At 44.9% G+C, this 27,802-nt stretch overlaps 1 protein-coding gene across 10 annotated transcripts in view; it reads right to left on the reverse strand.

The window, feature by feature from the left end:
- LOC126095313 (protein polybromo-1) overlaps nt 1-27,802 on the reverse strand; it is a 326,966-nt gene that overhangs the window by 295,988 nt on the left and 3,176 nt on the right. For 9 of the 10 annotated variants that reach the window (XR_007521952.1, XM_049910108.1, XM_049910111.1 and 6 more), the window contains exon 5: nt 15,360-15,500. Coding sequence is in view for 9 of the 10 variants with exons in the window: in XM_049910108.1 (XP_049766065.1) it covers nt 15,360-15,500 (141 nt within the window). In the remaining variant the exon portion in view is untranslated. The remainder of the gene's footprint in view (nt 1-15,359; nt 15,501-27,802) is intronic. The other variant, XM_049910110.1, reaches the window with a different exon arrangement.

The raw sequence follows: 27,802 nt of genomic DNA on the forward strand, positions 1-27,802 counted from the left end.
CAGATGGCGATGGCTGAACCGGCAGTGTCCAATCCTTAACCTTGCTAAAACGACCTCCTCCCGCCGAGAAGGGCGTGAGGAGGACGTCCAAGCCACGGGAAGAGGTTTTAAGGCCCGAAGCTTGTTGTCGGTAAGTGCAGCCCAATCGGCATGCCACAGCGACACAACGCGCCGACAAATGACCCTGCTAAAATCGGACGAAGGGACACAACAAGAAGCTGTCCGAGGCTGGAGGACCGCAGCCTTGGCCGCGGCATCTGCAGCTTCGTTCCCAGGGATACCGACATGGCCAGGAACCCACATAAAGCTAACTGGCGGACTGACGTCCACCAGCCGCTGAAGAGAGCGTTGGATCCGGTGTACGAAAGGGTGAACCGGGTACGGATCACTGAGGCTCTGGATGGCGCTCAGGGAATCTGAGCAGATGACATAAGCAGAATGTCGGTGGCGGCAGATGTAAAGAACAGCCTGGTAGAGGGCAAAGAGCTCAGCTGTGAAGACCGAACAATGATCATGGAGCCGGTATTGGAAACTTTGTGCCCCGACTATAAAGGAACACCCGACCCCGTCATTGGTCTTAGAGCCATCTGTATAAATGAAAGTCATGTTGATGAACTTCGAACGAAGTTCCAAAAAACGGGAGTGGTAGACCGAACTGGCGGTGACCTCTTTTGGGAGCGAGCTGAGGTCAAGGTGAACGCGGACCTGAGCCTGGAGCCAAGGTGGCGTGTGGCTCTCGCCCACTCGAAAGGTTGCAGGGAGTGAAAAATGAAGGTGTTGAAGGAGGCGACGAAAGCGAACTCCAGGGGGTAGCAGGGCAGAGACATACAACCCGTATTGACGGTCGAGAGAGTCGTCAAAAAAGGAACGATAAGACGGATGGTCGGGCATTGACAGTAGCCGACAGGCATACCGACAAAGCAGTATATCGCGCCGGTAAGTGAGCGGCAATTCGCCAGCGTCAGCATGAAGACTCTCTACGGGACTGGTATAAAATGCTCCGATCGCAAGTCGTAAACCCCGATGTTGTATGGAGTTGAGGCGGCGTAAGATGGATGGCCGTGCAGAGGAGTATACGAAGCTCCCATAATCCAGCTTGGAGCGGACGATCGACCGATATAGACGAAGTAGGACGGTTCGATCCGCTCCCCACGACATACCACTGAGAACACGGAGGACATTTAAAGAACGGGTACAACGGGCGGCCAAATATGACACATGTGGAGACCAGCTAAGTTTCCTGTCAAAGGTAAGGCCTAAAAATTTGGTTGTCTCCACGATTGGGAGAGCAACGGGACCAAGTCGTAAGGACGGTGGGAGAAACTCTTTGTAGCGCCAGAAGTTAATACAGACCGTCTTCTCGGCAGAAAAACGGAAGCCATTGGCGACACTCCAGGAGTAAAGACGGTCAAGAGAACGCTGAAGACAGCGCTCCAGGACACGTGTACGCAGCGCGCTGCAATAGATGGTAAAATCGTCCACAAAAAGGGAGCCTGATACATCAGCTGGGAGGCAATCCATTATTGGATTGATCGCGATGGCGAACAGAGCGACGCTCAAAACTGAGCCCTGTGGCACCCCATTCTCCTGGCGAAAGGTGTCGGACAGGACAGAACCCACACGTACCCTGAACTGTCGATCCATTAAAAAGGAACGAATAAAAAGAGGGAGGCGACCGCGAAGGCCCCATGTATGCATGGTGCGGAGAATGCCCGCCCTCCAACAGGTGTCGTAAGCCTTCTCCAAATCAAAGAACACAGCCGCGGTCGGGCGCTTCCGCAAGAAGTTATTCATAATGAAGGTCGACAAGGTAACCAGATGGTCAACAGCAGAGCGGCGCCTACGAAATCCACATTGTACATTTGTAAGTAGGCGTCGAGACTCAAGCAGCCAAACCAATCGAGAGTTAACCATTCGCTCCATCACTTTACAGACACAGCTGGTAAGTGAGATAGGTCGATAACTGGAAGGCAAGTGCTTGTCCTTCCCCGGCTTAGGAATCGGGACAACAATAGACTCGCGCCAGCATGCGGGAACATGTCCCTCAATCCAGATGCGATTATATGTACGAAGAAGAAAACCTTTACCCGCAGGAGAAAGGTTCTTCAGCATCTGAATATGAATAGAATCAGGCCCTGGAGCGGAGGACCGTGATCGGCCAAGTGCGGTTTCGAGTTCCCGCATGGTGAATGGGGCATTATAACTTTCACAATTCGAGGAGCAAAAGTCAGGTGGCCTAGCCTCCTCGGCCTGTTTGCGGGGGAGGAAGGCAGGGTGGTAATGAGCGGAGCTCGAAACCTCGGCGAAAAAGCGGCCGAAGGCATTGGAGACAGCCTCAGGGGCCACAAGGACTTCATTCGCGACCTTCAAGCCAGAAACTGGGGAGTGGACCTTAGTGCCAGATAGCCGGCGCAGGCTACCCCAGACAACAGAAGAAGGAGTAAAACTGTTGAAGGTGCTTGTGTAAGCAGCCCAGCTGGCTTTCTTGCTTTCGTTAATAATACGACGACACTGAGCACGTAATCGTTTATAATTAATACAATTCGCCACTGTAGGGTGGCGTTTAAAGGTGCGTAAAGCACGTCGACGAGCACGTAAAGCGTCTCTGCATGCTGCGGTCCACCAGGGGACCGGTACGCGACGTGGAGAAGAAGTAGGGTGAGGGATGGAATATTCAGCAGCAGCGAGAATGACTTCCGTGAGGTGTGCGACCTGACGATCGCAGCTTGTGAAGGTTTGATCCTGAAAGGTCGCCCTGGAAGAAAAGAGCCCCCAGTCTGCCTTGGAGATGGTCCAACTAGAGGAGCACGGAGAGGGAGTATGCTGCAGGAGATGGATAACACACGGGAAGTGGTCGCTCGAATATGTATCAGCAAGTGCATACCACTCAAACCGGCGTGCAAGTTGGGCAGTACATATAGAGAGGTCTAAATGGGAATAGGTATGAGATGTGTCCGAAAGAAAAGTAGGGGCGCCAGTATTAAGGCAGACAAGATTGAGCTGGTTGAAAAGGTCTGCTAACAAGGAGCCCCTCGGGCAGGAGGCTGGAGAACCCCAAAGGGGATGGTGGGCATTGAAGTCTCCAGTTAACAAAAACGGTGCAGGTAGCTGAGCAATAAGTTGCATCATGTCTGCCCTGGTAACGGCAGATGACGAGGGAGTGTAAACGGTACAAAAGGAAAACGTAAAAGTGGGGAGAGTAATGCGGATGGCGACTGCCTGCAGGCCGGTGTGCAACGTGATGGGATCGTAGTAAATATCATCCCGGACCAGCAACATAACCCCTCCATGAGCTGGGATTCCTACCATAGGGGGTAGGTCAAAACGCACAGAGGTGTAGTGTGCCAAGGCAATGTGATCGCATGGGCGTAGCTTCGTTTCCTGGAGGGCTACGACGAGCGGACGATGCAAGCGGAGCAGCAACTTCAAGTCCTCTCGGTTGGAGCGAATGCTGCGAATATTCCAGTGAATAAGAGCCATCGTAAGAAAAGGAAGATGAGAGTAGGGGTCACCTCGAAGGCCGCTTAGGGCCTGGCTTCGAGCGAGCACTGCCGCCGCTATCAGTAGGCGGACAGTCATCGTCCATGGGGTCTATAGGGTCATCGGCCATCTCGGGATGATGGCCGGGAGGGGGAGCTTCCTCCGCCGGTGAACGGCCAGATGTACGGCTACCGGCGGTGCGGCCAGGCGAAACGGATGACGGCCTGGGGCGGCAACCGCTGGGTGGCGCAGGAGAAGAGATGCGCCGTGGCGGAGAAGGAGAACTGTGCTTCCTATGCGCCTTTTTGGAAGGACGTTTGGTGGAAGTATCGGTCGAAGGCTGGGAGGTCGAGGGACGGAGGAAGTCTGCACGGGATGGTTCCTTCTTGAAGGACCGTGCATCTGACTTCGGTGTCTTCGACTTAGCAGAAGCTGAGGAAGTGGCTGGTGTCTGTGGTGTGATGGGAGGAAGAGGAGACGTCGACCGCGCGATCTTAGCACTGGCCGAACGGACGACCGTGGTGCTGAAGGTCAGATCGCATGTCTGGGTTGCGACCTCCCGGGTAGTCCGAGGAGAGGCGAGGACAGTACTATATTTCCCCGCTGGGAGCAGCGTGGGCTTCCTACTAGCCAATAGCTTGCGAGCAGCCGAGGTGGACACTTTCTCTTTGACACGAATTTCTTGGATGCAACGTTCGTCCTTATAGACAGGACAGTCGCGGGAGGATGCGGCATGGTCACCCTGACAGTTCACACAATGAGGAGACGGAGGTGGACAGTCACCCTCATGGGCATCCCTGCCACAAGTGACACATTTAGCCGCATTGGAACAAGACTGTCGAGTGTGATTGAAACGCTGACACTGGTAGCAGCGCGTAGGTGTCGGGACATAGGGGCGAACAGAAATAACCTCGTAGCCCGCCTTGATGCGCGATGGCAGCTTAACACTATCGAAGGTCAAGAAGAGTGTCCGGGTCGGTACAAGGTCGTTGTTGACCTTTTTCATGACCCGATGGACAGCCGTCACGCCCTGCTCAGCGAGGAAAGATTGAAGCTCCTCGTCAGTCAATCCGTCGAGGGAGCTAGTATACACTACACCACGAGACGAATTCAAAGTTCGGTGGGCCTCCACCCGGACAGGGAACGTGTACAGGAGGGTGGCCCGAAGCAGTTTTTGTGCCTGAAAGGCATTCTCAGTTTCTAGTAATAAGGTGCCGTTACGCAACCTGGTACAAGATTTGACAGATCCGGCTATGGCATCAACGCCCTTCTGAATAACAAAAGGGTTGACAGAGGAAAAATCCTTTCCGTCCTCAGTGCGAGAAACTACGAGGAACTGTGGGGCAGGCGGTAGTACTTTTGTCACTGTTGGCTGGTCACGTTTCCGTTTTTGGGTCGAAGTCGAAAGCGATGGAGTAGAATCCATTGCGGAGGAATCCCCCATGATTGCCAGCGTCTCCGATGGCGCGCTCCTTCCTTGTGGGGACCCTCTCAGAGGGCACTCCCGCCTTAGGTGAATGTTTACACCTCAGGTCACACCTCCCGAGAAACAGACGGAGGGACCAATCGGCATGGTCAGAAGGTATCAGCTCAGGCAATCACCCCTCCCCGGGCCTGGCCTTTACCAGGGGGTACGCGCGTGCCTTACATGTCTACCCAGGGCGGGGACTTACGCGTTACCCCGTCACCGGCTACGCGTGCGAACGCGTGGGTCGGCCTTCAGACACGCACAGGGAGGAAGGAAGAAGAGGAAAAAGAAGAGAGAGAGGGAGAAAGAGGACAGACTGTCTCAAACGCCTAGGCGGAGACCAGAGAAGGCAAGGAGAAGAAGGCAATGAGAAGGCAAGGAGAAAAAGGCAATGAGAAGGCAAGGAGAAAAAGGCAATGAGAAGGCAAGGAGAAAAAGGCAATGAGAAGGCAAGGAGAAAAAGGCAATGAGAAGGCAAGGAGAAGTCAAGGGAAAGAGTAAGGAAGACAGTGAGGTGGAGAAGAGCAAAGAAAGGGACCAACAAAAGGAAGGAAGAAACGAGAAGTTTAAAACCAAAAAGACCACGATTATAGGTCGTGAAACCGTCCGTCTCCGGACGCAGGCGCTAACTACCCCCGTGAGGGGGATGGACTCCTTTTAGTCGCCTCTTACGACAGGCAGGAATACCTCGGGCCTATTCTAATCCCCGGACCCGCAGGGGGGAAATTCAATTATGTACATACTCTCTTTGGAAACGGGAGTGGAAGGGTGAGAGATCACAATTCTGGGAAGGGTGAGAGACCACAATTATGAAGTGAGCATTAAAATAACTGAAAATGTACCTAATGTTAATAATAATGGTAAAGGTACTGAATCTGATGACACAAAATGTGATAGGTTAAATGAGCATGTTGATAGTATACCTTGTGAATTAGTGGGAAATCCAAACACCCACATTTACATGAAATTGTCTTTTAAACTTATTATGTGTACCTAAAATATTAAGAGTCTTGAGAGTACCTTGTAATTAGATGGAAATTCCAAAATTTACCAATTTCCTTGTGTTCTTCTGAACAAAAGAGAAACTTAATGTTCAGAATAATTTTTTGTGTCTGAGGATAACTTTTCACTCAACAAAAACATAATAATTTCTTATTTATCCAGATTTATTGTGTGTAATCATTTCTGATTTTACAAAAATACCTTCTCTTTCGTAAGACACTCTGATGTTCTTTTGTAACTTCGTGTGTGCTTGATCAATGTGGCGCTCTTTAAAACTGCAAGCTTCTAAATCAGCCTCCCTTCTACATATTTATATACATCTTATGTGGATATTTCTTTCCATCATCTGTTCTCTGAAATATTTGGATTGTACCAATGGATAAACTAGAAAAAGAAATTCTGCAATAAAAGTCATCAGACGAGAAATGCAGTTGTGTATTTTGGGCAATACAACCATTTTCAGTTGAACTCGTGGGTTTTGCATAAAATTACAGCAGGCAAGGACATTTTGAAAACATCACCAATTCTAAGCAAAGAATAAAAATATCAAAGCCCTTATATGTGTTACTGCCATGTGATTAGCAATTTCTTTTAAATAAAAGAGAAAAACTAAAATTTGAAGAAACTATATACTGATAGACATATGAATAAATATTAAGAAAACAAGACTTGCCCAATTAGTATTATTGTGCTTACCAAACAAAATGCATCAGAGCTTCTTTCAGTTCCTGTGCACACCACAGAATATATTCTCAGAACATTCAACATGACAATAAAAAATCTCTATTGGTTGCCACATTCAGGCAGGCAGTCAGCCTTTGAGTCAAATGAACATTAAGTACGAGAAAGAATTTGGGAGGGAGAGGGGAGATGCTGCATTGATTTGTCCAGTATCGACTGTAAACTCATGCATAATCATAATAATAATCATCATCAATGGCCTACACTAACTTCGTGCTCACATGAGGAGCAAGTGCATACCACACAAAAAGAGGGGTTCATCAGAGGCACTCGCATACACATTTGTTTGGCTGATAAGTTGTGGAGTCAGGCGCCATTGTGGAACTTCCATTCTTGTCGAGTTTCCTTAATCTTCTGCTGTCTTCAGTGACCCCTCCCATTTGTCTCAGTCAATATTATGTGCATTAAGCATGCTTTGTGGAATCTTTATAAACTGCAAAGCAGGTCTTCCCTGAGGTCTCTTGGCAAGTGGTTTCTCACTAAGTGATGTGTGTCAAGAAAAGAGCGGTTCGTGTGATGTAAGTGTCCTAGCCACCACAGGCTGCGTTCCTCAAGAATGGCACAGATGCGCTATAGATTTGCAGCACTCAGGGCCATCAGGTTTGTCACATGGTCCTTACTTGTTGTGCTTAGAACGTCTTGTAAGCATTGCAGATGAAGCTATTGAGCTTACATTATTCTTTGGTACATGATGTCCAAGTCTCCGCACCATACAAAAGGGTGCTTCATAAATGAGCATTTTTGTGGTCACTGAAGTGTTTATTGTCCCATACTCTTGTTGGGACCATTCCAAATGTGTTCACCACTTAGCCAGTTCTTGAGTTTATTTCGTCATCTAGAGAAAGATCTTCTGACACTAGAAAACCAAGCTAGCGGAATTTGTTGACTACATTCAACAATGAGCCACCTAATACTATGTCTAGCATATCTCTGTATCCTTGTGCCATAATCACAGTCTTCTTTACATTCACAGACATGGACAAGAAAATACATGCAGCAACATATTTGTCCATCAGCCTTTGAAAGTAGACTTGAGTGTGTGCTATGAACGCTAAATCTTCAGAAAATAAAAGCTTACTTACCCAGGCATCCATCTACACACCAGGGCTGATGGGAAACTTTCCAACATTTCATTACTCAGGTCCAGGTGCTATTGTGAGGACGTGTTCATAAGAAAGCTTTTATTTTGTGAAGATTCTGTGTTCATAGCACACACTCAAACACGTCCTCACAATAGCAGCTGGACCTGAGTAATGAGATGTTGGAAAGTTTCCAATCAGCCCTGGTGTGTAGATGGATGCCCGGGTTTGTTTTCCAGAAAGCAACTTTGAGAAGTGACAAGGGGCCAGTACACAGCCTTGACAAAGTCCACTTTGCACAAGAAAAGGGTTTGATGTGCTTCCTCCAAATATTGCAGCACCCATCATATCCCTGATTATCTTCACGAGTTTTGGAGGAGACCCTTTCTTCACTTATACGGCATACAGTTCCTTCCTGTTGATTGGGTCAAGTGACACATTTAGGTCGACAAAAGCAATGAACCACTGGGTTTTCTGCTCATGGCATTTCCCCTAACTTTGTCAGATTGTGAAGGTCATATCAGTAGAAGATCACTGGGTTTGAAACTCGAATTCATGCTCACGGTACACATGCTCCGCGAGATTCTTCAGTCTGTCCAGCACCACACAGGCAAATCCTTTTCCGATAATAATCTGCAGTGAAAGTCCATGGTAGGAATTGCAATCACCGCAATCGCCTTTACCTTTGTACAAGAGTGGCAATGTTGACATTGCGTATATCCTGTGCACAGTACCCTCAGGCCCATATTCCAATAAAAGGTTGTAGAGCACTGAGACGAGCTGAGTGAGTTTGTTCTCTGTGGATGTTGTCTTTACCAGGGCATTTCCTGCATTTAAGCTACACAGCAGCCCTCTGAATCTGCTCCTTAATAGACACAGCATCCAGCTTGTGACATATTGACAATTAACAAATCTCTCCTATTGCTTTTGGGCTGACGTTGACCAAATGTGAATAAAGGTTGGAATAGTATTCCACCCACCGCAGTCTTCTTGATACCTGTATATACTCCACCGATGCTTCCAGCCTCGACACACTCCTGTATACTTCCTCAAAATCTCTAACAGTATGTTAATGCAGTTACAAGCTGTGTGCTGAACTGCCTTTGCTTTGCTTAGATCCCTGCAGATAGTGTTGCAAGGATTTGAATGTCAGTTGATAATTGCCTGATACTTCGAATAAAGAAGGGATTTCAAGGCATTGATAGTCTCATGGATCCAATCCTGGGATTTCGGTTTCAAAGTACCAAATATAGTGCCAGAACTAGTAGTAAGAAGTGACTTGATTTTCAGCCAGTCTTCAGCAATGGGTGTATCTGGGTCTCAGGTGTCAAATCCTTTCTGAACTCTGTCACCAAATATTTCTACTGTTGCAGGGTCCTTCATTTGCAAAGATCGTTTGGTTTTACTAGGTGTTTTAGCAGATTGAATCTTTTTAGGCACATATCTAACTTTTATCACTACTAGTATACGTCCAGTGTCACGGTCAGCATTATGGAAGGAGCATGTGTGGAGAAAATAGCAAATCTTTCCTTTTCGTTAAAATCAGTTCTAGTTGATGGGGTGTATCTTGCATTTAAAGTACATGTTAACAACACACAGTTGGTAGTTGGCACAAAATTCAAGTGGCTGTAAACCATTCTCATTCAACTTGCCCACTTTGTGTGTACCTAGGCAGTCCGGCCAAGCAGCAGAATCACATCCAATATGTGCACTTAAGTTGCCTAGAATGCACAGACGGTCTGCAGGGTGCACTCACTGCACCACTTCACTGAGATATTCGTAAAGTCCACAGTTGAGGTCAGCACTGGGGCATATACAGTGATTAGTATCATTGGTCCACTGCTAGTTGTCAAACACAAAGCCATGTTGCGTTCTGAGATACCGATCTGGCTTTCAGTAGATCGCTATGAATGGCAAAACCAATACTGTGTTGTTTGGTATTAGTAATGTCCTTTTCCTTCCAGAAAAATGTGCAATTTCCTTCAGAACTGAACCCTCGTCTACTAGCTAGGTTTCCTACAAAGCTGTAATAGCAACATTAAGCCTAGGTAATTCATGTCCATGACAGCTGTTTTGTATGGATCTTGAAAGCTTCCACATGTGTCTGGGAAGCGTTGCATCACAGTATGGATACTCTATGTTCCTAAACGTAGTGAGACAGCTTTATACACTAACAGAAGACAAAATCATACACCAAGGAGTTTAGCAACACAAACATATCAGAAAGATGATGTCTATTCCAATTTCGCACCAGTCACATAAGAGAGGCACTAGTAGCAGCACTATGAGACTGCAAATCATATTTCCTTTAAATACACGATTATAATGGTTGTGTGCATTAGTTTCCTCTGAGACTGGGCGCAGTGAGTTAATGTTAGTCAAGAATGTCTTTAAGGTGGAGACACCATTGTCAAAATCTCACCAAGTCTGAATGAGGTTGTGTAATAGGGATACCAGAAGTTGGGTGTTCCTCCTGCAATACTGAAGTAAGACTTGGCTGAAATGTAGCCACTGAACATGACTGGTGGCAGCTGTGATCACGAGATTGTACGGTCACAAGAAGACTGGGCTCCAGATGGCCACGTGGCTCTACCAAAAGGGGCAATCGTCCATTGGAGAGCAGGGTGGAAGTTTTCTGATGAAATCTGGTTCTGTCTCAGTGCCAGTGATGGCCAAGTGTTGGTTATGTCAGTTGAGAGCCTGCAGTCAACTTGTCTGCTAGCTAAACACACTGAACCCACACCTGGAGTTATTGTCTGGGGTGCGATTTCTATCTGACGCACGAGCAGAATTAGGCACTTCAACACAACACACTTTAGATAACCCACAACTTCTTTAGGACCCCTTGTAAAATGTAAGAGCTTCACAATACCTAAAACTTAATTTTCTTCTTCTCCTAACACTATTTCTTTACTTAAACTAATGTAATAGTGTACTTCTTTATCATATTCAATGTTCACTTCTCTGACACTTTTATTCAACTTAACTGCACTTAGAAAAAAATCAGTTATCTAATTGTCTGTTTTGTCCTCATCCTTCTGCTCAAGTATTTTTAATGTTCCACTTTTTCACATGCCAATGTTAAGTGCACAAACACACAAACAGGAAAAGTTAATAGTTTAAATTAATATACTTAGTGTAGCTACAAGAAAAGTTACAGTTTTACATGTAATATTGGTCTTTTTGGCGCGTGTTACACTTCATGATACATCACACGAAAGTGCCAATAAAATTTTAAATAATGACATAAATGTCTGGCCTTCTGGGCTCAAAATTCTTCTAAGTGGCTGGCCCTCAAAGTGTTAAGCTTTAAACGAGAGTTAAATGCTCTGTAATTTAAGAACTTCAAAGCACATTCTCACACGTAACATAATTCATCTTGTGTAAAATGAAATTTACTTTGTAAATAACACTTTTCAAACCACCATTCACAACATTTTCCCACAACATGTTCGAATTCGTTTCAGCAGTTGCCAGCAAGTGCCAGAAAACAGGCATTACTGAGCACACACAGCTACTACGACATAGGAAGCCCGTATGTTTGTATGTATATAGCATTAAATCTTACATTATGAAACAGGATATCAGAGGATATTCCAAGGGCATCAGAATTTTGTAAAACATACTAAAATGCATAATTCGACTTAAAGTGCACATTCATATCTCCAGATCCAAAATAAGTAGGCCCCACCCTGATATTAAGCTTTTCAATGTGGTTTATGATATGCAAATTTTCTTGGAATACCAGTACTATAGTATCTCATGTTTCATTCTTTATTATGGCATGAAGCCATACGTGCTAGATGATGAAAACGTGCACTTGAAATTCAGTAAACAGTTGAAACTAGCCAATAGTGTGGAATGAGACACTGCTTTACAAATAAATTGACTGTCTTTGCAGACAAGATTAATAAAAGCCAAATTTCTTTAGCAAATAGACTAAAATAACTTCATAGTTCTGCAAGGCCATTAATGATCAACTGCTGAAACCGTGGAAATAAAATAAATTCAGAAAACAGAAACTAACAACATATTTTAGCCATCCATACTTATGTGAATGTATTTTAATTTACCTTGTAGTTCCCAGCCACAGAAATCAGTTTCGTTCTCATTTGATGCAAAAACTGTCAACGAAATTTGGATCATGTGGAGACTATCCCCCTCCCCACTACGACTCAGACTACTCTGCGGATGCGCAAATCTGGCAGCATGGGCGCGCGCCAGAAAAATTTTTCAGGTTAGCACCTGGCCTCTTGTTGCTACTGCTGATACTGCTAACAGCCACACTTCAAGTAGCCAGAAGCGGTAGAAGGTACAGCTCATATGCAACTCAACTGTGCATGCGCATGAGCCTGCTGGCAACTGTTTAAACAAACCTCATGCAAACATTTGAGATGTCACGCTCATCGGAAGCAGTTTGTTGTTAGGAAGTATTGCATACTCATCATCCTAAAGCCTTCGACACATTTTGCTGTTGGCAGACACTTGTGTGTGCACTGTGTTTTGACAGAGTACTTCTCATGTGAGAAACTTTCCCCTAGAAGATGGAAAAGTAAGTAAGGATCAATGGCATGTAGAGATTCAGTCGGCAATGAAAACCATTTATTTGACACGTGGAGAGTATCTACATGACATCTTCTGAAATTATACATTTAACACTTTGAGGGGGGGGGGGGGGGGGGCAGCAGATTAATTAGTCTCATGTTCAAAACTCAAGGTGAAGACTGCCCAGGTGTGGTTATCAGTGTAAGAGGATGAAGAATAAGACTAGCACTCTACACATCAGTGACAGATGACAGAACTCTGAAGGTCATAGATAAACTAGACACCTCAAAAAGAGAGAGGAACAGGCTAAAGACAGACTTGGCTGGGATTACTAAAGTGAAATGGAAAGAGGACAGATTCCTGGTCAGATGATCACATAGTAATAACGGCAGAATCAATGAACGATTTAATAGGTATTGGCATCATTTTAAATAGAAAGGTAGCTAAAGGGTTGAGTTACTGCAGGCAGTGATGGAATTATTCTACTGAGGATTGAAACTAAGCAAACACCAACCATCACAGTATTTGTTTACGTGCCTTTGTCTTCACAGGTTGATGATGAGTAGAGCCTGTATTTTCATGTAAACACAAGATGCATCCAGGTTTGTAAGTTTTGGCCATTTGGGCAGTAAATGAATATTTCAAAGATTTTTCAATATAATACCATTAATTTAGACAAGTATTATGCAAATTATATTATTTTTCTGGCTTCAGTGCAGATACTAGAATAACTTGCGTGTTAGCATCTTTCATTGACTTTTTGCCTATGAATGATGCCAAAACAGCACAACATGAGTAATTTTGCAAGTTTTGTTAGAATCTTTAAACTTTATAGTAAGCTCAAACACCCTAGTTTGGTTCAGTAGAAGTCAGTATATTTCATACCTTCTCTCACTGCTGCCTATCCTTACTGTCTACAGCGAATGGTATGAATTATTATACGTGACCAACATGGCACGTAAAGTGTGTTGCCATTAAGACACAAGATACTTCCCTCTGTGTCACTACTCTCTCCCATGTCTTACTCTCTCACCTCAATTGCCTCCGAAGTGAGGCAAGCAAGGATACGTCACTAAACCACTTCCTTCTGAGCTTTGTACTACAAAGCCAATTGACAATCAAACTTCAGTTGTAGCTCCTACTAAGACTGCAAGATAAGACCTCATGTCAAAATGGATCAAGAGGAAGGAATTTCTAAGAACAGGTGATGGTGTCATTTACTGAAACTGTTGCAACACGGATGGAAGAAGTTACATATTAACCTTATTATTACCAGACAGCAGCATAAAAGAATATTTTTCCTAACCATTTGTACAAGATACCAAGCCACTTTGTTTAAACCTCACCAAGTCTAGAAAATTTACAAGTAAAAAAAGTAATGTTGATATAAGCTGCACTTCTTTCGCAGATTAAATGCTCATATAAGTTTCAAGGAGATTACCATTCAACTTCTGCATGCCGTACTGTAAAAATGAAATCCCAGAAAGACACAAAAAAGTGCGAAGTGTGCACAATCATTTATTAGTACAACACCAACTAAGTGAATGCAAAATCCATTTTTGTTGATTGTGTGACATTTTGGTAGTAATAAACGTAATATTTGATAAATAAGTCATGGATGCAAAATACTAACGCAAATTCTTTACAGACGAATGGAAAAACTGGTAGAAGCCGACCTTGGGGAAGATCAGTTTGGATCCCGTAGAAATATTGGAACACGTGAGGCAATACTGACCCTACGACTTATCTTAGAAGCTAGATTGAGGAAAGGCAAACCTACGTTTCTAGCATTTGTAGACATAGAGAAAGCTTTTGACAATGTTGACTGGAATACTCTCTTTCAAATTCTGAAGTTGGCCGGGGTAAAATACAGGGAGCGAAAAGGTATTTACAATTTGTACAGAAACCAGATAGCACTTATAAGAGTCGAGGGACATGAAAGGGAAGCGGTGGTTGGGAAGGAAGTGAGACAGGGTTGTAGCCTATCCCCGATGTTATTCAATCTGTATATTGAGCAAGCAGTGAAGGAAACAAAGAAAAATTCGGAGTACGTACTAAAATCCATGGAGAAGAAATAAAAACTTTGAGGTTCGCCGATGACTGTAATTCTATCAGAGACATCAAAGGACTTGGAAGAGAGGTTGAACGGAATGGACAGTGTCATGAAAGGAGGGTATAAGATGAACATCAACAAAAGCAAAACGAGGATAATGGAATGTAGCCGAATTAAATGAAACATGGACTATAACTAGTTTGGACAAGAAGAGAATAGAAGCTTTCGAAATGTGATGCTACAGAAGAATGCTGAAGATTAGATGGGTAGATCACATAACTAATGAGGAGGTATTGAATAGGATTGGGGAGAAGAAAAATTTATGGCACAACTTGACAAGAAGAAGGGACCGATTGGTAGGGCATGTTCTGAGGCATCAAGGGATCACCAATTTAGTACTGGAGGGCAGCGTGGAGGGTAAAAATCGTAGAGGGAGACCAAGAGATGAATACACTAAAGAGATTCAGAAGGATGTAGGTTGCAGTAGGTACTGGGAGATGAAGCTTGCACAGGATAGGGTAGCATGGAGAGCTGCGTCAAACCAGTCTCAGGACTGAAGACCACAACAACAACAACAACAACAACAACAACAACATCATTTGAAAAACTGGTGAATACTACATCCAGCCATTTTTTGAAAGGTACACAAAATTAAATACAGGTACTTATGCAAGTCAGTACAATTTAAAAAAAAGAAAAAAAAAAGAAAAAGAAAAAAAAAAGAAAATGTTGTCAATAAAAAATACTAAACTAATATCAAAAGTGATCTTTTAACATTGCAAATAACTTTACAAGGCTAAAAACTGAATCTTCAATGGTTTCCAAGTAATGCTAAAATATGGAATGGTGAAGGTAAGTGATAGTGAAATAATTAAGTAGCTGCAGACACAACAACCATTATTGGAAAATTGTAATGGCAAGTCCTAAATGAATATGTTGTCTACTACTGCCGTTATATGATAACTAAACTATATTATATTATTTTACTCACTATTTTACCAACTTTGAGAATGATTTTTCCTTTGCGGTCCGAGTCATCAGTGTGTTTTGATTCTGCTTCCATCAAGCTGGCTTTCGTCGAATTAAATAATTCCCACAGATCACAGGCATCACGATATTCTTGTGACATTCTCTGCATGCACAAAAATTATTTAATTAATGACTGTAGTACAGTAAGTAAAATAATACAGTGCAATTACATCAAAATGCTGTAATTAAATTTTCACTCTGCAGCAAAGTGTGGAATGGAATTCACTTTCTTAAAAATATGAAATTATGAAGAGTATAGGCAAAAATCTCTACTAAATGAGCTATACAGATAGCCTATGGCCCAATTAAAGGCTTAGAAAATTAGGAGAGAAATAACAGTGGATGGAAACTTTGCATCCTGCGAGAGAAATTTATACAAACTTCTGAAGGGTTTCCATAACCACCACTCGATTAAGAATACAACATCTTGCCTCTCAAAAATTAAGACAATATGTTAGGCTGAAACCTACAGAACAAACAAAATCATAACAGAAAGAGTTGGTCAATGTAACAAACGTGGCAAATTAACTGATATGGAAGATATTCAATGGATTAACTAGCTTTCAAGGCATAGTCTCCATGTAGCAAAAAGGGGAGAATTTGAGCTTTTGAAGAGGTAAACAGAAAAGTGAGTCACCACAAGTCAAATGGAGAAACACCAAAATGAGAAAGAAACTGGCAATCCTGGCTCTGCTCCCTTTCCTGTCAAGTTTGCTTTGACTACTTCACCCCATATTCAAACAGTGGGAAATCCAGAATGGAATAACAATATTATGAAAACAACTGATTGCTACTCATCAAATAGAAGAGACACTGAGTCACAGGCAGCCACAACAAAAAGACTGTTATACATTTATCTTTCAGCAAAGTGCTGTCTTCCAAAATAGAAAACACACATGGGGTCTATTTTGGAAGAAAGCCTTTTGACCGAAAGCTAAAGGTATACCAGTCTCCAATATGCCTCTCTGTGACTCAATGTCTCCTCTGTATGGAGAGTGATACCTGATAGATCTCTTACTTCCATGAGACACTGCATGAACTGCAAGTCCTAAGTTTTCGCCAGGAGCAATCTACAGAAACTGGCCGGATCATGGTAGGGTAGTCAACCTGAAGTACTATGAACTTCTGTAATGATACTACACTATTCTGCGGCAGAGTATGCATGCCCATTTTGTATAATTCAACGCATGCTGCACAAATGGACCTAGCTCTCAATGACACCTGCAGAATCATAACAGGGTGTTTGCACTCAAGTCGAATGGCTTTACAACTTCGCAGGAATAGTGCCACCACTTGTTTGAATAAAAACATATGATGAGGAAAAAAAGGAAGTGAAGCAAGAGAGAATCCATCCTCTGTATGGGCACAAACTGCACCTGCAATGACTGGACTGAAGTCAAGGAGGAGTTTCCTAAGAATGTCAATGGCACTTGGAACCACTGCTGAAAAAGCTAGGTTGCAACTATGGAGGGCTACAACCTACTTCCTCCTGGATGGAGTACAGTTTCAGAAACCCTACCTCCTGGCTATGAACAGACTGAGATCTGAAGAGGCAGAGCAAATTTTTACTTGGCAAGAAAGGGCTACACTAATCAAAATGATATTCAGTGCAGCTCAGAAGAGAAACAGACTGTTCATCAGCTGCTTCAATGCCATGTCCAGCCTCCCACAAAGGAAATTAACTTCATCAAGGAGCAGAAAATGCACTGGAAGCAGCCAAGTTTTGGGCGAAAGTAATATAGTCATAAACTATGTATATGACACGTATGTTTCTCAATTCTCAGTCAGTAGCAAGCCAGGGTGTGAATTGGACATTCAGCAAAGCTACAATCCCACCTGAAATTGTCCTCCACAGATGGGGACAAAACGTCAGATTTTAAAGTGGAATCCATTTGACCACGGCATAATAGCCCAGAATATTTTATTAAGTGTGACAATTCTGGCCATGAAAGTTTATGTTTTACAAGTACGTGTATGTTTCTGACACGAGACTAAATAATGTTGTTTCTCCCCATTTTGTTAGAAGTTGATGTCCCAGGTTCAAAACATTACGAATTTGTTGTCTGTTACATTCGCATTTCAATTTATTTCTTTTTGTCACATAAGAAATAAAATTTTATCCCAAAGTTTCAGACAATCGATGTCACTTTGATTTAGTCAGCTCAGTCTATAGGAATGCCAGAACCAAGTCCAACAAAACCAATAAATGAGCCCAATATTAAGAATCTTAGTTCTTCTTGCTCCAGCTATTGGTTAATTCTTACTTTAATTCTATATAAACATCACCATCACCATTAAACAAGGATGTGCACAAATTGTACTGAAAGGTCTCTCTTTCTCACAAGCGAAATGACAACATTAACAATGTGATCTTTATCTTTTCTCATTTACTGAGCAAGACTGTCATTATTGTTAATAAAACAAGGTATTTTTTTCAATAAGATCCTTTGCTCTTGTTCTGTACTCTTTGTCCAGCCAATGCCAGGTCAAGAGTGAAATGGCATTTTCATTTACAGGGAACCACTCATATCCATATACAGACTATTGTTACAATACGGTCACCAATCCGAATAGCATTTTAAAGCTTCCTTATCCGCCACCTCCCCCCACCCAGAGAGGAATCTATGTACCTCTTCTGCCTGCATCTAGTGTAACCACATTGCCAAATGTGGCATTATATTTGTGCAACATGTATCAGAGTATTTATCTAAATGGATGCAGAAAACTGCCTAAAAACCACATCCAGAGCAACCAAGACACCGGCTCCCATCATTAATCCACACCGTAGATTCAATCGACGGCCAATCCAATCTAATCTAATCAAATCATGTTTTCCCATGTCCTGGAAGCGGGCAGTTTAACATATTCAGCTATCCAGCCAGGTCATTAAACAATGAAATAGTTATCAAACCGAAAGTGACAGGCATGCAGATCTGATATTCTCTCTCTCTCTCTCTCTCTCTCTCTCTCTCTCTCTCTCTGTCTGTCTGTCTGTCTGTCTGTCTGTCTGTCTTTTTTTCCAGAAAGGCACAGGTCCACTCGAATTTGTGTCTAATGCACGAAAGGTAAACCAACATCATAACTAGAAAGTAATGTCACGTTTCAAAAAATTATACACAATCTGGTTATTGTATCATTACAGAAAGAAAATTTATAATCAACCATCTGAGAGAGATTTAAGTTGCAAATATCAGCATTATACAGAACAATGTGATTAAGATTACAGGTTGTGCGCGGCTTTGAAAACTGATTCTTTATATGACAATAGATTGTATTTGTAATTTAAACTATACAGAATTCTAACAAAAAAATTATACCGGAAAAACCTAAGTGCAATACAAGCAATAGAGAGAGAGTCAAAGTAACCACTCATCATATAGTGGAAACATCGAGTGGTCAAAAATCACGTAATAAACGAAAACAAGGGCATAGGGGAGGATGAAGCCAGCCAGCAGGAGTGAACGACCAAAGGATATGTTGCAAAGAAATATTCTTAACCAAGTAATTCAGAGGAGCAGACAACAGGTGGGAGGAGGGGAGGTGGGGAGAAGAGGGAGAAGATTTGGAACAGGGAAACAGGAAGGTTGGGAGATGATCTAGTTGCATAGGTTATGAAGTAGTCACAAATGTCAAACCACCTATGCTTGACAGCATGTTCTGCCACTGAGTGGTAACTCTGCTTTTCGTCACCATTGGTGGTAGCCATCTGTACGGGTCAACAGTAAATTAAAAAATGTCGCTGGGCACTGTGTGTGTGTGTGTGTGTGTGTGTGTGTGTGTGTGTGTGTGTGTGTGAGGCGGGGGCGGCAGGGGGGCGTTCGTTTTCTACTTCTGGCAAAGGACTTTGCCCAAGAGCTGAAATATTTTAGCATTCTTCTTCATTGTGCCTGTCTGCAACTCAATGACTCCTCTATGGGACAAGTAGCAGTCTATACTTTCCATAGTGTTGTTGGCCATCAGAGTGACATTCATGCTCAGATAAAACACTGAGCAAAGGTTATAACAGAGATGTCATAGGACATGACTGCTTTCATAGGCAGTTTTTCCTCGGGAGTATGATATGCCCTTGAAAAAGCTGAATAGGATGTACATGTGACAGGACTGGGAAGAGCGTAGCACAGATGTTGCACCAAGGTCTTACACAGGGATATGGCCCATGTGGCCCAAGGAAGGGAGTAGGTATCACACATGGGCAGACCACAATACTGTGTAGATGGTGTGGCCTGTGGAATACCACTTTCGAAGTGACAGGAAGGACTGTGGATAAGAAGACCCTCATTTATGGGTGCAATATAGGCAACAAAAGTCCTGGGAAATGATGTGGTTATATTCATCCCACGGGGCTGACTGGTAGATTAAGGATATTTGTATATATGGTACGGATCTGCTTGTGTGTTATGTTTGGAGGGTAGCACTTGTCTTTGAAGCCACTAATAATTCCTCAGCATACAGAGCAAAGGGTTGTGCCACTGTTGTAGATGCAACATCCACAAGTGGCTCGACTGGATAGGAGAGACTTTTTAGCACGGAAGGGACGCAGCCATAAAAACTGTGGTAAGTGTTGATGCCAGGAATGCTTTATACAAACAGTGGTTTCTAGGAAGCTACCAGACAGATTGAGGTCAATGTCCAGGAAGGTTGCATGCTGTGCCGAAGAGAAGGTGTGGAGACAGTGGAGGAATGAAGATACAGCGTCTTGGCCCTGGGTTTAGATTATGAAGATATCAATTTAATCTGAACCAGACAAGGGATTTAGGATCTCATGTGGACAGAAAGATTTCCACTAGAGAGCCCATACACAGGCTGGTAACAGTGTGTGTCATGAGGTCACCAACTGCCCAGACACCATGCACCCCATACCACTCATTCTACATACACAGTCTCTCTCCTCCTCTGCTCTATTTTCCCATCCCAATCTACTCCATCTTATATGCCACTTAGAATCCCCTTCCCTGCATCAGGGCGAGCTCACCAGCGCCTCATTCTAGTCCTATTTCTTTGCTGCCCCTCTCTTTCAGCCCTCAGTCACGTTTCTCTCCCTCCTTTATACTCTCACCCACCCAGTTCTATAAAATCACTCTACTCAGTCTACTTGTTGGATGGTTGGTTTGTTTAAAAGAGGGGGCAAGGGACCAAACTACGAGGTCATCGGTCCCTTGTTCCTAATAAAACAATGCCACAAGTATGAGATTAAAACAGATGAGACATACAACACAAAACAGAAAGAAAGGAAAAACCACAAGAATGAAGGAAAGGCAACAAACACTAGAAGGAACAAAAGAGGACAAGAAAACAACAGAGAGATGCTAGAAAAAGAAGAGAATAAAACAAGAAAGCAAATTACAGTGGCTGGCCAACCACGAGAATAAAAAGGAAAAGCCAGCCACTCTGCAACACATTAAAATCTCCACCCTAAAAGCACTAGGGTGGAGGACACAGACGGACAAAGGACATGTGCTAAAACGTAGATCAAATGATAAAACCTACCCTCATGAACAAAATGTAAAACTAGATCACCCAATGAGGCGTTGTCAGATAAAATGAGCGGCAACGAGTCCGTTAACCCAAGATTTCGTAGCTGGGCAGTCAAAGTGGGACAGCGCACTGGAATATGGGCCACTGTCAACTGGGCGCCACACTGACACTGAGGTGGGTCTTGATGGCGCAAGAGGTAACCGTGGGTCACCCAAGCATGGCCAATTGGGAGCCGGAAGAGAACAACTGATTCCCTGCAAGAGGCCCGCATGGAAGACTTCCACACATTTGTAGTTTCCTTAATGACAAGCAGTTCATTGTGCGTACTGTTGTGCCATTCTGTCTTCCAAAGCCGAAAAATCCTGAGGCAAGTTAGAACACAGATCAGCTTCGGAGATGCCTATCTCCAGAAGCAGTTTCCGCATCAACTGTTTGGCCAGCCTGTCGGCAAGTTCATTGCCTGGGATGCCGACGTGTCCTGGGGTTTACACAAACACCACTGGAAGACGGGACTGGTCCAGGGCATCCACAGACTCCTGGATGGATGCCACAAAAGGGTGGAGAGGGTAGCATTGGTCAATAGCTTGCAGGCTGCTCAAGGAGTCAGTACACAGAAGAAACAATTCCTCGGGGCATCAATGGATGCACTGAAGTGCACGAGATATGGCCACCAGTTCTGCAGTGAATACACTGCAGCCACCGGACCAGGAATGCTGTTCAATATGGCCTCTGTGGACAAAGGTGAAGCCAACATTACCATCAGCCATCAAGCCGTCGGTGTAAACCACTTCAGAGGCCCGGAACAATTCAAGAATCGAGAGGAAGTGACAGCGGAGAGCCACAGGATTAACTGAGTCCTTAGGGCCATGCAAAAGATCCAGGTGGAATTTCAGCCTACACCACGGAGGTGTTAGTGAATGAACCTCGAGGAGAGGTGATGAAGGGAAGGACTACAGTTCAGACAGAAGCAATCACACGCAAACCGCAATCGTTAGCCCTGACCTGGGCCACCCATGCGGGAGGTGAACTGATGTGGTTGGGAAAAGAAGATGGTAATTAGGAAGTCCAGGAGAGCTATGGACGTGTGCAACGTAACCAACGAGCAGTTGTGCACGTCTGATCTGCAGTGGAGGGACTCCAGCCTCCACCAGTACGCCTGTCACCGGATTCTTCCTAAAAGCTCCTGTCGCTGGTCAAACTCTGCAATGGTGCAATGGGTCGAGCAAACACAATGCTGAGGGCGCTGCCGAACCACATGTCACACTCCCATAGTCAAGGCGGGATTGAACAAGGGCTCTGTAGAGCTGCAGCAGTGTGGTACGAACCACATCCCAGTTGGTGCTGCTCAGGCAGCGGAGGACATTGAGGTGCTGCCAACACTTCCGTTTAAGCTGACAAAGATGAGGAAGCTAAGTCAAATGAGCATCAAAAACCAGACCAAAGAATCGATATGTCTTCACTACAGCGAGTGGATCGTCATTAAGGTAAAGTGCTGGTTCCAAATGAACAGTACGATGCTGAAAGAAATGCATGACACGTGTCTTCATGGCGGAAAACTGGAAGCAATGGGCTAGAGCTGATGATGATGATGATGATGATGATGATGATGTTTGGTTTGTGGGGCGCTCAACTGCGCGGTTATCAGCGCCCGTACAATTTCCCAACCTTTGCTCAGTCCAATTTCGCCACTCTCCTGGATGATGATGAAATGATGAGGACAACACAAACACCCAGTCATCTCGAGGCAGGTGAAAATCCCTGACCCCGCCGGGAATCGAACCCGGGACCCCGTGCTCGGGAAGCGAGAACGCTGGGCTAGAGCTGATGAATGCACTTTGTGGATGGCTCCCTGCAGGTGACGCTCAACAACTCCAGTACTGGAGCAGCAATACGAAATGCAGAAGTCGTCTGCATACAGAGAAGGTGAGACGGAGGGCCCGACAGCTATGCTAGACCGTTAATCGCCACTAAAAATAGACACACACTCAATACAGAGCCCTGTGGGACTCAATTCTCCTATACATGGATGGAACTATGGGAGGCACCAACTTGGACATGGAAAGTACAGAGTGACAGGAAGTTTTGGATAAAAAATGAGGAGTGGGTCCCAGAGACCACACATGTACAATGTGGCTAGGATATGATGTCGTCAGGTCTTGTTGTATGCTTTACGTAAATAAATAAAAGACAGCAACCAGGTGTTGGCATCTGGAAAAGGCTGTTCGGGTGGCAGACTCGAGGAACACAAGATTATCAGTTGTAGAGCGACCCTGGTATAAGCCGCCCTGACATGACTCCAAGACCCAACCCAACCGCCAACATACCATATGTTCCAGCAGCTTACAAAGAACGTTGGCAAGGCTGATGGGCCGACAGCTATCCACATCAAGCAGGTTTTTACCGGGTTTGAGCACCGAAATGATGGTGCTCTCGCACCATTGGGATGGAAAGACGCCATAGAGACAGATCCAGTTGAAGATGATGAGGATATGTCGCTTTGTAGTCGGCTGAGAGATGTTTCATCTGGCTGTGGATCTGATAAGGCCCAGGAGCTGTGTCGGGGCAATGTGTAAGGGCACTGAATAGCTCCCACTCTGTAAATGGGGCATTATATGGTTCACTGTGGCGTGTAGTGAACGAGAGGACTTTCCCTTCCAGCCGCTGTTTGAGAGTGCGAAAGGCTGGGAGTAATTCTTTGACGCAGAGGCTCGAACAAAGTGCTCGGCAATCATGTTTGTGTCGGTAGATAACACGCCATTTATGGTAACACCAGGAACACCTGTTGGGGTCTGGTACCCGAGAAGATGTTTGATCTTTGCCCAGACTTGGGAAGGTGACATATGGCACCCAATGGTCGAGACGTATCTCGACCAACACTCCTGCTTCCGTCGTTTGCTAAGTTGGCGAACGTGGGCACAGAGCCGTTTAAAGGCTATGAGGTTCTCCAGGGAAGGGTGCCACTTTTGCCGCTGTAGAGCTCGCCAATGCTCCTTAATTGCTTCAGCAACTTCCGGCGACCCCAAGGGACTGCCTTACGCCGGAGGCACCCCAAAGAGCGAGGGATCGCGTTTTATGCCGCGGAAACAATTGTTGTATTCACCTGCTCAACCATCGCATCGATGTTACATGTGGGGGAGATTCAATGATAACAGCAGAGGTGAAAGTTTCCCAGTCCACCTTGTTTAAAGCCCACCTGGGCAGGCGTCTGTGGCCCTGATGCCGGGGCAGTGACAGGAAGATGGAGAAGTGGTCACTACTTCACAGATCGTCATGTGCTCTCCAGTGGATAGATGGGAGAAGTCCTGGGCTACAAAGTGATAAATCAATGGCCAAGTAACTCCCATGAGCCACACTGAAATGTGTGGCGGCCCCAGTATTCAAGAGGCAGAGGTTGAACTGAGACAGTAAAGTTTCGACATCCTTGCCTCGGCCAGTAAGCACAGTGCCACCCCACAAGGGGTTACGGGCATTAAAATCTCCCAAAAGTAGGAAAAGACTAGGGAGCTGATCAATCAGTGCAGCTAATACATCCAGGGGTACTGCACCATCTGGAGGAAGATACGCATTGCAGAGAGTAATTTCCTGTGTCGCCCTTATTCTGACAGCCACAGCTTCAAGACGGGTTTGAAGGGGCACATTGTCACTACAAACTGAGTTTAGGACATAAACGCAAACTCCACCTGACACTCTATTATAGTCGCTATGGTTCCTGTAATATCCCTTATAGTCACGGAGGGCAGGGGTCCGCATTGCCGGGAACCAGGTTTCCTGGAGCGCAATGCAGATAGGAGGTGTAAAGTTTAACAGTTGCCGTAGCTCAACCAGGTGGTGGAAAAAACCGCCGCAATTTGACTGGAGAATGACGACATGTGAGTCTGGAAAGGCATGGAACATTCAATGAGGCAGTTTACACCTCAGAGTCATTTGCTGCCACCGACTTATTGCCTGAGCAGTCTATATCCATTGTCTCTGAGGGTCTGGCAAGATCTAGGTCCTCATCGGGCGTCAGAATCTCCGCCCCAGCCTCAGACGCAGAGCTTGTAGTGTCATCTTTGCCAGTAGCAGAAACCTGGGAAGACTTACGCTTCTCCAGCTTAGAAGTGGAGACGTACATCCCTGAAGGTTTGGGGGAGGGAGGGGGGGGGGAGTTTGCTCCTGAAGTAGGTGGTGCGGGAGCAACAGGGAGGCAAATGTCCCCCCACCATCAAGGGGATAGGTGTAGTCTTCCGGCTCTGAGAGGTGACTGGGGATGGTAGAGCTGATGGTGGCAGAACTGTTGTAGCAGCAGCGTAAGACGATGTCATACGTACAGGATGCAGGCGTTCAAATTTTCTCTTAGCCTCAGTGTAGGTCAGTCGGTCCAGGGTCTTGTACTCCATGATTTTCCTTTCTTTCTGGAGAATCCTGCAGTCTGGCGAGCAAGGCAAATGGTGCTCTCCGCAGTCGACACAGATGGGAGGCAGGGCACACGGAGTATTGGGATGTGATGGGCGTCCGCAATCTCGACATGTGATGCTGGAAGTACAGCGGGAAGACATATGGCTGAGATTCCAGCATTTAAAACACCTCATCGGGGGAAGGATATAGGGCTTTACATCACAACGGCAGACCATCACCTTGACATTCTTGGGCAATGTACCACCCTCGATGTCCAAGATGAAGGCACCGGTGGAAACCTGATTATCCCTTGGACCCTGGTGGACACACAGGTTAAAATGTACACCTTGCCACTCCAAACTGGAGCACAGCTCATCGCCAGGCTGCAATAGAAAGTCCCTGTGAAATATGATACCCTGGACCATATTTAAGCTCTTATGGGGCGTGATGGTTACAGAAATATCCCCCAGCTTGTCACAAGCGAGTAACTCCCGTGACTGGACAGAGGATGCTGTTTTGATCAAGACTGACCCAGATCTCATTTTGGACAATCCCTCCACTTTCACCAACTTGTCCTCTAAATGCTCAACAAAAAACTGAGGCTACATCGTCATGAAAGATTCCCCATCAGCTCTCGAACCCTCCCAAGGTGTGGCCATGGAGGGGAACAATTTGGGGTCGTACTTCTGTGCATTGAATTGAGCTCGTGAACACTTAGAGACTGCTGCTGTTTCACTACCAGCAAGAGACGATGGACTACGCTTCATCCTGTCTCATCCGCCCTGATGCCACCCACTCCGACCAGGAATCCTCCCCACAGGCGCCACCCAGCCGCAGCGAAGGTCACCTGGCAGGATGGCCATTGTCAGGAGTGCCGATGCCGCAGGGGGATAAGCACCTACCCCCTGGCGGAAGTTAACAGTGCAGGCATCAGCAGAGCGATCCCTGTGTGGTCAGGGTTACAACCAACAGGGTACATGGCAGCCCCACCACAATGGATTGGCTACCGAGCTGGATAACAGGTGCAAAGAAGTCCATGGTCATCGTCGACGCAGGAAGCAACGCTGCATAGTGCATGGCGGAAAACGCGCCCAGGAAGGTGTCCTCGCCAAGAGATGGGGAATGAGCAGGACTGAAAGGCGACAACGAGAAAGGGGGCTAAAGATCTCAATGCGCAATGGACATGATGCACCATGTAAGGTGCCCTTCCCCAATTGGCTCGCTCTTCAGGAGAATTTTGAAGAACTGAGGTTAAACCCTACAGGGGACCATCACATAAAGGCAGAAACATGTTAAAGTCGTTTTAGTGGCCTCTTACAACAGGCAGGAATACCTCGGGCCTATTCTTACCCCCAGACCCGCAGGGGACTCAGTCTACTTGTAGCACCAGGAAAATTTAGTTTGCACGGCCAAAATAGCTGTGCATGTGAATACATGTGTCGATGTGTTGATGTATGTTTTGTAACGGTCAACTCTAAGGTCATAATCTAAAAGCTGAAGAACTTCTACAATCTTTATTTACTTACTCACTTATAGACTGCTCAATGTTTCGAGATTCCAAAAAGAAAAGTCATTACTTAAGGTATTTATAAACATCTTATTTTGTAGTTACCATGCCCTAACTAACTTACTAAAAACCAAACCAAAATACAGCACATAAGTAAAACGTCCATTTTCCCCAGTGCTTGGACATTATTCACAAAAGCAATAATCAGAAATCACATGAGATCTATTCCAAAAATTCCCGAACATTCGTAATTCCATGCCAATGATACATTAGAGTGAAATGCTATTGGCATCCCTGCATACACCTGTGTTTATATGTGTAGCTGCTGGGAGTTTCATTGTATGTCTGTTAATTACTGTTCAGCACTCTATTGAGTAGAACGTTGTGTCACACGGTCTGCAAATTTTGAGATGGCAGAGTTAGGAGCAATGGGTATACATTAAATTTTGCGTGAAACCTTTACAGAGATTCACCACATGATGCAGGAAGCCTGCAGTGATGAGTGCTTACACCATACTCATGTTACGAATGGTTCGCCCAGTTTAAAAATGGCCGTATGTAAGGTAAAGGTAACCCTTGTTCAGGACACTCTTCAAGGTCTACTGACGACTAACATCAGGGACATCAACAAAATCGTGCATGCCAATCAAAAACTGACTGTTAGAGAGATTGCAGAAGAATGTTACATTTCAGTTTGATCACCTCATGAACTCGTGTCACAACGTCACAGAATGCATCGTGTTGCTATCAAGTTCATGCCACAGCTCATGAAAAAAAAGACTAAAAAGATCTTCGCCTCTCAATTTGAGAAAAGTTTTCGGATCACGCAAATGAGAACGAGATGTTCTATAAGAGAATCATGACCAGTGATGAGACATGGGTCTATAGTTATGATACTGAGATCAAGGTTCAATCTTCACAGTGAATTGGGAAAGGTTCTCCAAGGGGAGGGGGGGAAGGATCATCATGTCAGGTGAAATATCAAAGCCATGCTAATAGTTTTCTTTGACTTTGAAGGATTAGTTCATCATGAATTTGTGCCACAT

The sequence above is a fragment of the Schistocerca cancellata genome, chromosome 8 (genome assembly GCF_023864275.1).
Source record: "Schistocerca cancellata isolate TAMUIC-IGC-003103 chromosome 8, iqSchCanc2.1, whole genome shotgun sequence".
Taxonomy (NCBI): Eukaryota; Metazoa; Arthropoda; class Insecta; order Orthoptera; family Acrididae; genus Schistocerca; species Schistocerca cancellata.